We start from the raw sequence: 13,659 nt of genomic DNA on the forward strand, positions 1-13,659 counted from the left end.
GAGGATTACCACAAGTTCAAGGCCAGCCTGGGCTATACAGTGAGTTCAAGGCCAGCTGGAACTACATAGTGAGACCCTGTCTCAAAAAAAGACAATAGAATTTCTCAGGGCTCCCTGCTCCTGCCTCCTAGGAGCTGGCCAACATCTTCTCCTTTAGGGCCATGGACTCCACTTTGAAGAGCTTTTCCTCTGGGCCATCCCTCTGACAGGCCCTCCCACTGCCTCACCTTTGCCCTCTAATTGCCCTGATCTCATCTCAGCCTCCATAGCTGTGTTTAAAGTCCACCTCTGGGGGAACACACAGACTGAGTGTTCCCGATAATCTCATTCCTGGTGCCGCCTGACATCCGGCAGGGTGGGCTGTGTCCCTGGACTTCTGGGACACTGGCTGGGCTCTGAGGACAGCACTGAGGACTTAGCTGTCTGCAGGATGAAGCTGGCCACCAGCTTCTTGGCCCTGTGGCTCAGCTTGGGGGGAGCCCTGGCTCAGAGCGACCCTGGCCCGGAAGCTGAGGAATCTTATTCCGACTGGGGCCTCCGGCACCTGCGGGGCAGCTTCGAATCCGTCAACAGCTACTTCGATTCCTTCCTGGAGCTGCTGGGAGGGAAGAATGGAATCTGTCAATACCGGTGCCGATATGGTGAGTGGGTGGCTTGTCTTCCTGCCACGGCCGTCACCAGGGGCCTGCCGGGTCCCCACCTGCCCTGCACCTTCTCCTGCCACTCACCATAGACCAGACTGGGGTGGGGCAGGCCCAAATGCAAATGCAGGCTGCCCAGTGAAGTAAGCAGCTGGTAAAGTATGGCCAATAAAATAGTTGTGATACAGTCATCCTGACAAATTGGTGGCGGGCTTCCTGTATTTTACCTGAGGAGCCTTCCCTGGGGCCATTTCTCTGCGTTTGTTGGGAGGCAGGTCCTGAAAATCAGCAGGGCCTGGGCAGAAAGGGTGTGAGGGGCTTTGGGGGCTCCAGCGAGGAAACAAAGCTGAGCATGCAGAGATTTCTGCAAGAACTTCCTCAGCAGCTCTGACCTCGGCTTGGGCAGGATTCTCCTTCCCCTCCCGCGGGGCACACCTTTCTCGCTGCACCTCGGGGGCACCGTTCTGCCCGACTGTCCTGCCCCACTGTGGTGGCGACCCATCAGGAACACCTACCCGCTTCCCTGCCTGAGTATAAAGGAGGTTTAGGGAGCCAGGGCACTGGCCGGGCTGCCCAAGGGAAGCAGGGCAGGTTCCTGCCTCCCTGGGTGTAATGGGAGCAGAATGCCAAGCCCTAGCCCTCCCACCCTGCAGCTCCATATAACCTCAGACGGGTGTGTTTTGGTGGGGATGGGCACTGAACCCAGGCCTCCCAGGCTAGGCAGGCGCTCCGCCACCCAGCCACACCCCCGGCCTTTGAAAATGTTTTGCAAAGCACGCACAGTCTCACTGGTGTGATGGTTTGCTTATCCAGCGTTCTGTCCTGGGCTTAGAGCTGAAAACGTGAAGTCAGCTCAGCCTGGCAGGCTAGCACACTTGAGAATAGTTTCAACAGCATGCTTCCAAGAGACTCAAAGCAGCTACACACTTGTTGGATTCGCCCCTCAGTCTCTCTCCGGGGAAATGGCTTTCTCATGCGCCGAGTGACTAGAAAATAATGGTTAACTGTGGCTCTGGAATCAAAAGTTTTGCGGCGTAGAAGTTTTAAACCGCATAACAATAGGGGAGAACAAAAGTCTGCTTCTAACTGCAAAAACTTCACAAGGTAAAACCCTGGTGCCTATGGGACCCACCTGGACCTCCGGGCCACGCGTTCATAGTCGGTGCGTTGGATAAACTGGGTTAGGCCTGAGCGGTTTGCCTTGTGAGCTAGGAAATGGTTAACTCACTTCAGGCATGGGGTCAACACAGGTGTTTTCCTTGCTAGAGACAACTCGGATTAGCAAATAGGTAACAGTGGGATTTTAAACAGGGATTTTAAAAAAAGCACATCAAGACCCAAACCTCCCCCTTCTTCCCTTCTCTATGAAAATGGTCCCAAAAGTTTGGGTTGCAGCGTGTCTGGCTCTAGTGAGACAGGCCCAACGTGCCAGCAGCACCTGGTGACAGGAAGCCAAATAGCCCCTCTCACTAAGCCAGGTAAAACCTGCTGACAGTCACTCAGGAAAACGGGTTAAACCCTGTTATCCTTGGAGCCCCGGGGAGCAAAGACCACAAAAATACCTTCTCAGCCTGATTGTGAGTCGAGCAGACTCTCGCGTAGATAACATCTAGTCACGTCCCTGCCCCCTTTCAGTTTGCTTAGTGACACAATTCTCAGGTGCAAGACTTCTCCAGAGCGCTAGTTCACAAATTCGTCCCACCCGTGGTGTATTTGTTTGCTGGCCCCGCCCCTAGCGTTTCTGATTGGTAGGTCTGGCTCGCTAATTTGCATTTCTAAGGATTTGCGCATCAGGTGGTCCAGGTGCCGCTTTTTCTGGGGCCACACAGAAAAATGTAGCTTTAGAAACTGTTCTCTTTTGCCGGAAGTAACAGTTTAGCAACAGTACAAGAAAACAAAAGTTACACTTGATGTGTACTTACCATTATTTTAGCCGGAGGTTCTCTACTTTGGCTACGTATTAGCCTCAACTGGGGAGGTCTTTGATAAAGGCTTGGCATCAAAGCAGTGAAGCCCTGGGCTGGGGATGTAGCTCAGTGGCACAAGAGCCTGCCTGGCAAGCGCAAGGTCCTGAGTTTGATCCCCAGTACCACAAAAACAAAAAACAAACAAAAAAAAACCCCAAACAAACAGATCAATGAAGTCTGAACCCCTATGGGCCGGAACCAGACTTCACTATTTTTACGATTTCTCAGGTGATTGCAGAGCAAGGTGGAAGCCAGCAAAGAAATCCCTGGGAGTCCCCAGCTTAAACTATTCAGGCAGGTAGAGGTGTTTTTGTGTGCGGGCAGCCAAGGCACTACCAACGCTGCTTTTCGGGTTTTTTATGTTTACAGCGATTCATTTTCAAATCAACACACAGAACCGGAACTTGCCAAAGGCGTGGGTTGTGACAGTTCTGCGTGTCACAGCTCTGCTGGTATTAAGGCCTCGACTCCAGTGCAAATGAGATTCCCCTTGAGGATTGATTGTAAACTGTGGAGGGCCCCTCCCATCCCAGAGGTTCTGATCCAATCGGTCTGTGGTCGGACTTGGAGCTGCATTTTCTTTTCTTGAGGCGGTGCAGGGGCTCCAACCCAGGGCCGCAAGCATGCCAGGCACACGCTCTACTGCTAAGCTACACCCCAGCCTCGTGGAGCTGTGATTTTAGCAGGAGGTCCTTGAAGCAGACTTTGAGAAATCTAGTAATGGAAAACTCATGGGTTTGAATTAAAGAGTGGGGGTTCCCGTTCCTGGTGACCTTGGGCAAGTTGCCTGACTCTCTCAACCTCAGTTTCTTCAGTAGCCAGCACATTTTATAAACGCCAGGGGAAAGACAGTTGGGAGCAGCTTCACCTCATTCAGGGTGTTTGGGCTGTCTTTCAACATAAAGCCAAACAATCCCCTCAGTCCCAGTGGCTGGGCAACACTATCTGTTTCTGGAAGAAATGTCTTGAAGCAGTAACAGCGAAAGTGTTCCCTGCCCGTGAAGGTCTCTGGAGAAGGGGTGCTAGAGTTTGGTGTCTTGTAAATACTGTCCACACTGTCACACTTCACAAAGAGACTTTCACAGTGAATTTCTTTTTGGAGTTAGTTTCAAAGAAAAAAAAAAAATCTTTAAATATCAGTCTTTAAACGAGTGATGGTGGGGCATACCTGTAATCCCAGCACTCTAGGAGGCTGAGGCAGGAGGATCGAAACTTTGAGCCCATTCCGGGCAACTTAGTGACTTAAGTAGACCCTGTCTCAAGATAAAAAAAAATAAAGGCCTGGGAATTAGTTCTGTGCAAAGGTCCTAGGTTCAATCTCAGGGAGAAAAAGAATCATCTTTTAAAAACTTTAATCAACAAATATTGATAGTGTATGTTTACGGGGTACAAAGTGATGTTTTGATCTTTGTATACACTGTAGTAAGGCTCAGTCAACTCACCAATTTATTTTCTTATGACAAGAATGTTAAAAGTCTATTCTTTTATCAGTTTTGAAACGCACTATACATAATTAGCTATGGTTGTCTTGCAGTGCAGTAGATGACTAAAATGTATTCCTCTTGTCCACTGGAATTTTGTACCCCCCCCAACTTTGCTAGAGACAGGATCTCACTATGTAGCCCAGGTGGGCCTCGGACTCACAGTGATCCTGCTGTCTCAGCCTCCTGAGAGCTGGGATTACAGGCATGCACCACCACACCAGGCAAATTTTCTACCCTTTGATGGAATCCACCCCCCACCTCTGGAAACTACCTTTCTATTCTCTGTTGCTATGAGATCAGTTTTAGGTCCCATATATGAGTGAGAGCACAGTTTTCATCTTTCTGGCTTATTCCACTGGTGTGATGTTCTCCAGTTCTGCCTATGTTGACAGGAAGGACAGGATCTCATTTTTTAAGACTGAATCATATTCCACTGTTTCCTTTTTTCTTTTGTCTGATGGACACCTAGCTTGCTTGTATATCTTGTCTATTGTGAATGAAGCTACAGCGAATAGGGAGGGACAAAGATTTCTTCCGCATGCTGATTTCCATTGCTTTGGATATCTGCGGGGGAAGGGGGGGATTACTGGGATCACACAGTAGTTCTGCGTTTTTAGTTTCTGAGGACTCTCCACACTGCCAAAATGACTGTGCTAACTTACACGCCCTCCTGGGAGGACACACTTGACTTGACCTGGGGCAGTGGGGCCCACGGAGTTTTGCTGCTGTTTTCAGTCATGAAACTGAGGCGGGGAGGCTGGCCCAGGGAGCAGTGTACGTGGCGGGACTCCTGGGTTCCACTGCCAGCTCTGCTCCTGGTCTGCCTCCTGGGTGTCTTTCAACCGCTTTATGGTGTTTCACTTTATTCAGAAGGTTTTCAGTTTTATGAGATCAAATCTGTCAGTCTCTTGCTTTATGGCCTCTGAATTTTACCTCTTGATTAGCAAACCAGCCTCACTTCGAGACTATAACAATGTTCTGCAATTTAAGCAGCCCTAGTGAATACATAATAAACGGGTGGCTGCGTCCCAGTAAAACTCCTTTATGGGCATTAACATTTGAATTTCATATAATTTTCACATGTCATAAAATATTATCCTTGTTTTGGCTTTTCCCCCAACCATTTAAAAATGTAACAACTATTTTTAGTTGGCAGGCTTTATAAAACAGGCAGTGGGCCGGGCGGGGCCATCACTTGCCAGCCCTGGAACTAGACTTTCCGTGGTCAGCCTGCCTCTCCTGTGAAGAGCCGCACCAGGAAATGACACCAGTGTGTGGCTATGGCTCGTGATCGATGCCCGTGCTCCAAGCATCGAACTGTAAACTACTCACGCTGTAATGTGAGGAGATTATTTACGCCCAGACCAAACCATCACCTATATTTTACTCCATGCTTCACTGCTAGGCAGAATTTCTGCAGTTAATTTAAAACATTGCACACTATACAAAACCCTGCGCCGGCAGGACAGATCGGAATTTCATTCCTTGATCCTTCAAACTGTCTCATCTCCTATGAGCTCTGCGGTGCCCGATGGAAGAGGGGAGACAGGAAGCCTCGAGGAGTCCGCGGCAGATGCCCCTTGCCAACGAAGATGTTAAGGAGATCTCACCAGATTTAGATGCTTGTTTCTTCATGTACAATTTTTTCCTAGCGACTATAAAGGTGTTATACATAGAATATTTATAAAACAACAATCTGAGGAAAAAGGTAAAATCACAGTGTACCCCCCAAGAGACAATCACACATAGTCTTGGGCCGCATGTGATTGTGTTTATGTGTGCAGTTTGATTACTCACATTGCTTCACTCACTTACCTATTCCGCACCCCTTGTGTTGCACTCACACTCGAGACCTCTTAGACTTTTCAGTCCAGAGCATTATATGTGGTGACTGTAGGGCTGAGGACAGGGGTGCTAGTGCTGGAGGAGAGGCAACATAACATCCCCTATCAGATTCGGGAAGCTAGCACTCAACGGCCTACATAAAGCTGTCTGAGAGCCTGAGAAGCTCCCTCGTGTTTCAAAGGGATTCCAAATGCTCTACCCCATACTCCAAATTGCAGGGTGCTCCCGTGCACTTTGGGCTGAAGGTCTGACAAAGAGCATCTACCAAAAGGTCTCTACCCTAAGCACAGTCCACTCACAGGTGCAGGGTCTGTTTCATACAGCGGGTAAATGCAGCCTTTGAGTAATTGAAACTGAACAACTCACATAAATACTGGTTCTCAACTATCTTGGGATGCTTAGAACCACAGAAAAAGCAATGCGGAGGGCTGGGCTGTAGCTTGTGGAGAGCACAAGCTTAGCCTGGGCGAGGCCGTGGGTTTCATCCCCAGAACAATAACATGTCAACAGAACCAAAACAAAAAGCCAAAATTGAAGGAACTACCCTGTAGTTATATGACGCAGGACAGAAGAATTTCCTCCAAAGACCAAGCCTCCCTGAACTATTGCTGAGAGGTTACACTTGTACACTGTGTGAACAGATAGTCCATCATCAGAGAAAGTCAGTAGACAATGAAAATGAGACTTAGCAATAATAAAATAAAATGAATATTTAAATTATTAGAGAAGTATAGAAAGCATGAATTTTAGAAGTGGAACTAAAGATCTGGGAATGGTGGTACACACCTATAATCCCAGCACTTGGGAGGCTGAGATGGGGGATTGCTGTGAGTTCAAGGCCAGCCTGGTCTCCATGGTGAGCTGGAGGCCAGCCTGAACTACACAGTGAGACCCTGTCTCAAACCCTCCCCTACAAAAAGTAAAATAAAAATGGGACTAAAAAGTGAATATGTGAATTAAAAAGGAAACTGACTAGAGTCCAAAGAGATGAAAATTACAGATATTGAAAGACAAATCACAGTCGATTGGATAGCAGATAAGTCAAACTAGAGAATGTTAGTAAAACAGAAAGTAGATTGGATGGCGCTTGAGGGAATTTAGGGCAAAGACAGAAACAAGATAAAAAATATGAAATGGAGATTAAGATTGATGAAGAACAGGATTTTTAAAAAAAGTTTCAATGTTCAGAAATAAGCCCAATAGAAAAAAACTAAATACAATGAGGAAAGGAAAAATATTTACACAGGGGCTGCACATTTTCCAGAAGTGAAAGAAACTTATCTTCAGATCATCCCAAGCAGGATAAGGAGAATATTCCATGTCTCAATCCGCTGTAGTGAAACTATGAGGAGGAGAAGTCAGAACGGCCGTGCACTGCCGGTGGGAATGGAATGGTACAGCAGTGTGGAAAACTCACTGCTGCTTTGGACGATCCCCAAAAAGTTAGGCGTAGAGTTACCTTATGACTCAACAGGTCTACTCTTTAACTACCGTCTATACATCTCCAAAGCACTGAAAGTAGATATTTAAGCAAAGCTTATGCACAGTTTTTCATAGCAGTACTATTCACAATAGCCAATAGGTAGAAACAACCCAAATGTTCATTAATGGATGAAAGAATAAGCAAACTGGTATATTCCACAGAGTTGTTCAGCTACTGATAAACAGTACAGCACAGACGAACTTTGAGAATGCTTGTGCTAAATGAAAGAAGGTAGTCACAAAATGCCTCATGAAGGAGAGAGATTCAGCTTCCTCTTTACTGCATCAGGATACAAGAGCACAGCAGCCATTTGCAAACAGGAAGGGGCCTCACTGGACACTGAACCTGCTGGAACCCTGATCCTGAAGTTCCCAGCCTCCAGAGCTTCGAGGGGAGAATTTCTGTTGTTTAGGTAACCTGGTCCTTGGCACTTTTACTCCAGCAGCCCAGACTGACCGAGGCAGGAATGGCTACTTCCTGGGCACAGGGTCTCCTTTGGGAGTGGAGGGATGTTTGGGAACTAGCTGAAGGCAGTGGGTACATCACATTGTGAGTGTATTGAATTATGTACTTTAAGATGATTATTTTTAATTCATCTCAATGAAAAAAGAAAATAGATTCCATCATAAAAGTGAAAAGACAATCCACGGAGCAGGAGAGAATGTTTGCAAGTCATAGATCTGACAAGCACTTGTTTCTTTTATATACATATGTATATAATACATGTATATAAAAGAAACAAGTGCTTGTGTGTGTGTGTATATATATATATATATATATATATATATATATAAACCTGATAATCAAATACTCAAAAGAAAAATAACCCAGTTACAGATTGATCAGAGGATTTGAAGAGACCATTTCCCAAAGAAGATGCATAAATGACCAATAGGCCCCGGAAAAGATGCTCAACACGATCAGTCCTTAGGAAGCTGTGAACCAAAACTACCGTGAGACACGTCTCACACCCACTAGCATGGCTGTGAAGCAAAATGACAGGAAAGAAGTATTAGTGAGGATGTGGAGAAACTGAAACCCTCATGTATCGCTGGTGGGAATGAAAAATGACTCAGCCACTGTGGAAAACAGTTACTGAAAATGTTAAACAGAGTCACCATGTGGCCCAGAAATCCCACTCCTCTGGAGAAATGTATGTCCACACGTTTGTATATATCTGTGGATACATATATTTGTAGTAGTAAGTACTGTATAACAGAGGAAAAGTGAAAATCAGTCCAAATGTCCATCAACGAGTAGATGGATAGACAAAATGTGGTCTATCCATACAATGGAGTGCTTCCTGCTAATAAACAGAAATGAAGTACTGATAAACGCTACAGCATGCATGAACCCAAAATACACCATGCCAAGGGAAAGAAGCAAGACACGTGAGGATCCAGATTATACTACTTCATTTATGTGAGCTGGCCAAATACTTGTAGGGACAGTATGTTTAGTGACTGCTCAGGGCCAGAGGAGGGAGAGACACAATGTAATTGCTAATGGCTATGGAGTTTCTTTTTGAGAGCATAAAAATGTTCTAATAAACTTGTGATGATAGTTGCAGGACTCTATGAATATAATAAAACCATTAAATCAGATACACTGAGTGGGTGAATGTATGATGGGTGAATTGTATGTCAACAAAGCTGTCATAGAAAATAATGGAATGAAAAGATCAGTATCATAATGGCCACTGCAATAATTATGCATCATCAAGGGACAAGTTACCCTACAGTCTGGTGGCTTAACATTGCAAATGTCTTATCACACAGTAGCTGAGGATTAGGAGCCCTAGGTGGCTTTGCTGGGCAGCTCTGCCTCCAAGCTTCGGCTAAGGTCACAGTCACATTAGGCTGCGGCTGATGCTGCCACCACGGGACACCAAAGAGTGGAGAGGAGAGAAAAGATAAGAGAGGGGAGAGAGATAAGACAGTATCGCAGTCTTTTATAGCTGAATAGCAGAATCCACATATCTCTACTTCTGCCATATTTTCTTGGTCACACAGATGAGTCCTGGGACAATAAATGACAGTCCTGGCAATGAAAAGAAATGAAGCACAGATAGACACATGTGCCCATACAGGGCATGGGGATCACGGGAGCCATCTTGGGCCAAAATCTTACACCTCACCTACCCCAGCAACCAACATCCGAACACTGTGCTGGGAACTGCTCATTTTCCACCAAGACTTCCTTCCCTTGTGTACAGTAACAAGCGCCTCCTCTCATTCTCAGCGGGGGTCCTGGTTGCCTACATTGAATAAAGCCTTCATGTCCGAGCCCACCTCCGTAAGTAGGTGTTGACATCTGATTAAGGTCTGGCCAAAGGTAACAAGAGGAGGGATATGAGTAACATTTCGGTGTGTTTATTAAAGGAAAGGAAGAACTGGACCCTTCTAACTGCTCCATCCCACAGCTGGTGACGTGGATGTGTCTGCCCAAGGGTCCTTTAAGACCATGAAAGCCAAGGGCTGCACCGAGGAGGGCTCATACAGCAGAAATTGAGATGCAGCCTGGGCTCCAGAGAAGTGCAGATTTTCTGTACTTGCTATAACCGTTCTGGATGAGTGATTCTATCTTGTTTAAGGATCTGAATAAGATAGATATACAAGAGATACAAAAGATATGTGGAGAAAATTACAACATCCTTTGAAAGGTCCAGAAAGAACTAAGTAAATGGAGAGCAGTACTATGCTCATGACTGGTAATACTGAGTAGTCTAAACAGGCAGTTGTCTAGAAATTCTAAATTCAGTGGATTGTTATCAAAATCCTGACAATATTGTAGAATTTAGTAAGTTGACAATAAAATTCATATGCAAGAATAGATGTCCAAAAATAAAACAAAAGGGGCTGGGGATTTAGCTCAGCGGCAAAGCACCTGCCTGGCAAGTGCAAGGTCATGAGTTCAATTCCTGGTACCGACAGAAAAACTACAAAAACAAAAACAAAAAAAATAAATAAAACAAAAGATTTTGAGGAACAGTAAGGAGGAAGGCCTTTAAAACGTAGATTCAGTATCTGAAACTTAAAATGGAAAGATGGGATATAAAGGGGCTTCGGGGGCTGGGGATTTAGCTCATCGGCAAAGCGCCTGCCTGGCAAGCGCAAGGTCATGAGTTCGGTTCCTGGTACCGGAGGAAAAAAAAAGGGGGGGGGCTTCAACTGCACCTGAACTATAATATTTAATTAAATAGAAAAATGTTTATAGCAAGTTTGGCAAATGTTACCACCTATTATGTTTGTAATATACGAGTGCATAGGGGTTTATTTTTTTCTTCCAGTCTCGAGAAGTTTCATAATACATAATAATTAAAAATAAAATACCTGTAGGAGAACATTAAAGGAAAAGGAAGGAAGGAAGGAAAGGAAAGAAAGAATGAAAAGGAAAAGAACCTGCCATGTGCCTCCTTCTGAAGATTAATTCTTAGGCTATTTCCTTGTGCTTGTGCTTGGTCTTGCATCTCCTAAAAGGAGGCAGAGATGTAGTAATAGAACATGGAGACAACAGGGAAGTCTGAATTTATATCCTACCTCCGCTGCTTACTGTATCACCTTAGGCAAGTTATGGGTCTTCTTAGTCCCTATTTTTCTTATCTAAATAAAGGGATAAAATGCCCAATGCAGGGGTTAGGGATTTAGCTCAGTGGCACAGTGCCTGCCTGGCAAGCTCAAGGTTATGAGTTCAATTCCCAGTACAGGAAAAAAAAAAAATGCCCAATGCAGACGACTACCCTAAGGTCATCTCAGGTCAAGGCTGCTTTCTACATATTTTCAGAATCATAAAATAACTCAAAAGCCTTTAGGAGAAATCCAGAAAGCCAAAGCCTTAAGCCCCTTTACTTAATTCAATGATACAAATGCCTTGCATCTAAAATATTGCATTTGGGGTGGTTTTTTTTGCTCTTTGATCAAAATGTTTTGTCTGCATCTGAGGACTCTTGCTAAACTCCCTTCAAGTCAGTCTTAAACACTTTTATGGTACCATTAAAATATCCATTTTGCAAGGGCGTTACCGGGTGTTTGTGTTCTGTGTGCGGTGTGTGGCCTTACAGTGGCCAGAGAAATTAAAAGAACGTGAGTGTCTTGGTTACTTTTCTCTCATTGCTGGGGCAAAATACCTGACGCCCAAAATTAAGAAAGGAAAGGTTTATCTCGCTTACAGTTTGTGGAGGTTTCAGTCCGTACTTGGCAGATTACAAGGCAGAGTGGCACATGGCAGAGAGCTACAGCTGATGGCGGCAGAACACAGCAAAGCAACAAAAACACAAGGGAGGAAATGGCCAGAAGCACCCTCTTCCTCTCCCTTACATATGCAAACTATCCACCCCAGGGCGGGTGCAGCTCTCACACCCACAATCAATCAAACCCTAAAAGCCTGCCCCAAGACCGCATGAGGCTTTGGGGGGACACCCAAACACAAACCATAACAGTGAGGTTTATTTTGGTTTGGTCACAGCCCTTATCTCAAGGCCATGGACTAGAGAAGCATTAGATTTGTTATGGACTAAGTGCTCATAAAATTCTTTGAGATTAGGGGCTGGGGATTAAGCTCAGCGGCAAAAGCGCCTGCCTGGAATGCGCAAGGTCGTGAGTTTGGTTCCCGGTACCGGAGGGAAAAAAAAAAAAAAAAAAAAATTCTTTGAGATTAGGAGAAAATGCCACACATGTTCGAGGTGAAGAACAGTAGTTTTTGAAAGAAAGATGGAATACGCTTTTGGAAAATTTTTATTTGATGAATGTTCCCAAATACTTGATTTCTAAATATTTCTCCCCTCTCTTTTCTCCTGCTAGGAAAGGCACCAATGCCCAGACCTGGCTACAAACCTCAGGAGCCCAACGGCTGTGGCTCCTATTTCCTGGGTCTCAAGGTACCAGAAAGTGTATGTACCGCCAGCATCGCATTCTTGGTCAATTACCACCAGCGTTAACTCTTGGCTAGTCTAAGAGTTATCGCGGATACAAGTGATCATTTGTGGAATCTAATTGAGCAATGTAATCAGGTAGCTTAAATTGGATCTGTGAGAAGCAAGAAAATTTTCAAAGATGATATCTGATTTCCTTTCTCAGAGGCAGCTGTCCCTCAGATGAATGGATCGGAACTTTGAAATCACAATTGGGAATGCCAGACTTAGAGTATCCAAACATAACTTAAAAATAGATCTGACAAGGTGACTTATTAAATGAGAGTAATGATGGGATGGAGTCGGCGGGTACTGGGCAGTGAGAGCTGTTCTTGTGTTGGCCTGGCCTCTGCAAGCAGCTGTCTTTCCACTGCTGGTCACATAAGCAGCTATGCCGGAGCACTGTCACCACAGAAGCCCGCAATCACACCCGCAACTGTTTGTCAAACGTTTACCAGCCACCACCCACCCTTCCCCAAACAATCAGCCTCTTCTAAAACGAGTGACAAATTAATTTCCCTTCAGGCTTCTTGAAAATCCTTTGGCTTTCTGCACTTTAGCGAAGATGTTTCTTGTAAGATGCAGCCAGAGGGATTCAATATGCAAAATATGATCCCAAATTGTGTCTGAATAAGACTAAACTCCATTTTTCTGATGATGCAAAGGTTTTACTTTGACATAATTACCTAAGCAGCATAATGTGTATTCTAACTAAAGTGTCGCTCACCTATGTAGCATTTCCATGCAAATTAGAAAAAGAGTCCCTTTTCTCAAGACAGTTTTCTTCCATCTGTCAGAGATACATCTTAACATACTAATTATGGTAGGAAAAAAAAAACCTGACTGCCCTTGTCTGGATACTTTTCTTAATAAATATATATATGTAGAATGTCCTAGAGGAAGGTGCCACCTCTGATATGGTGCCCTATGCTTTGTACAACCTGGGCGCCCAACCTGGTCCACAACCATTAATAACTATACAGACATAGAAGGAAGAAATCCTTCCAAATCGGTATTGTATTAGGGAAACCACACATTTTGGCTATCAGTTTAATAGCTATGGAAGTGATACGCATTCTATTATTGAAGAATGAGCTCAGGGATTTCTAGAGCCTAATTGAGTGATCACTACCCCTGTGTAATTTGCAGTTGTTGCTGTTGTGATGCATGTTTTAGTTTTGAGGACAGGCAAGACTGCCTATTTCAGGTCTCAGACAGTGAGCAAATGAGCATTTATCCAGAATTTTAGCTCCCAGGCCCATGCCTCATCTAATGAGTGAGAACAGATTATTATCCCTTAATGCAACATATATATAAATAAATATATAAA

The 13,659-nt window shown here is 44.9% G+C and overlaps 1 protein-coding gene across 4 annotated transcripts in view; it reads left to right on the top strand.

Annotated features, from left to right (window-relative positions):
• Positions 1-286: 286 nt before the first annotated feature.
• Positions 287-13,659, top strand: part of Pla2g12b (phospholipase A2, group XIIB) — a 28,816-nt gene continuing 15,443 nt past the window's right edge. For 3 of the 4 annotated variants that reach the window (XM_005390003.2, XM_013516765.1, XM_013516766.1), the window contains exons 1-2: positions 287-641; positions 12,220-12,308. In XM_005390003.2, the coding sequence (XP_005390060.1) occupies positions 431-641; positions 12,220-12,308 (300 nt within the window). In that variant the 5' untranslated portion in view covers positions 287-430. The remainder of the gene's footprint in view (positions 642-12,219; positions 12,309-13,659) is intronic. The other variant, XM_013516767.1, reaches the window with a different exon arrangement.

This window comes from Chinchilla lanigera, unplaced genomic scaffold, assembly GCF_000276665.1.
Source record: "Chinchilla lanigera isolate Chin_1 unplaced genomic scaffold, ChiLan1.0 scaffold00036, whole genome shotgun sequence".
In the NCBI taxonomy this organism is placed as follows: Eukaryota; Metazoa; Chordata; class Mammalia; order Rodentia; family Chinchillidae; genus Chinchilla; species Chinchilla lanigera.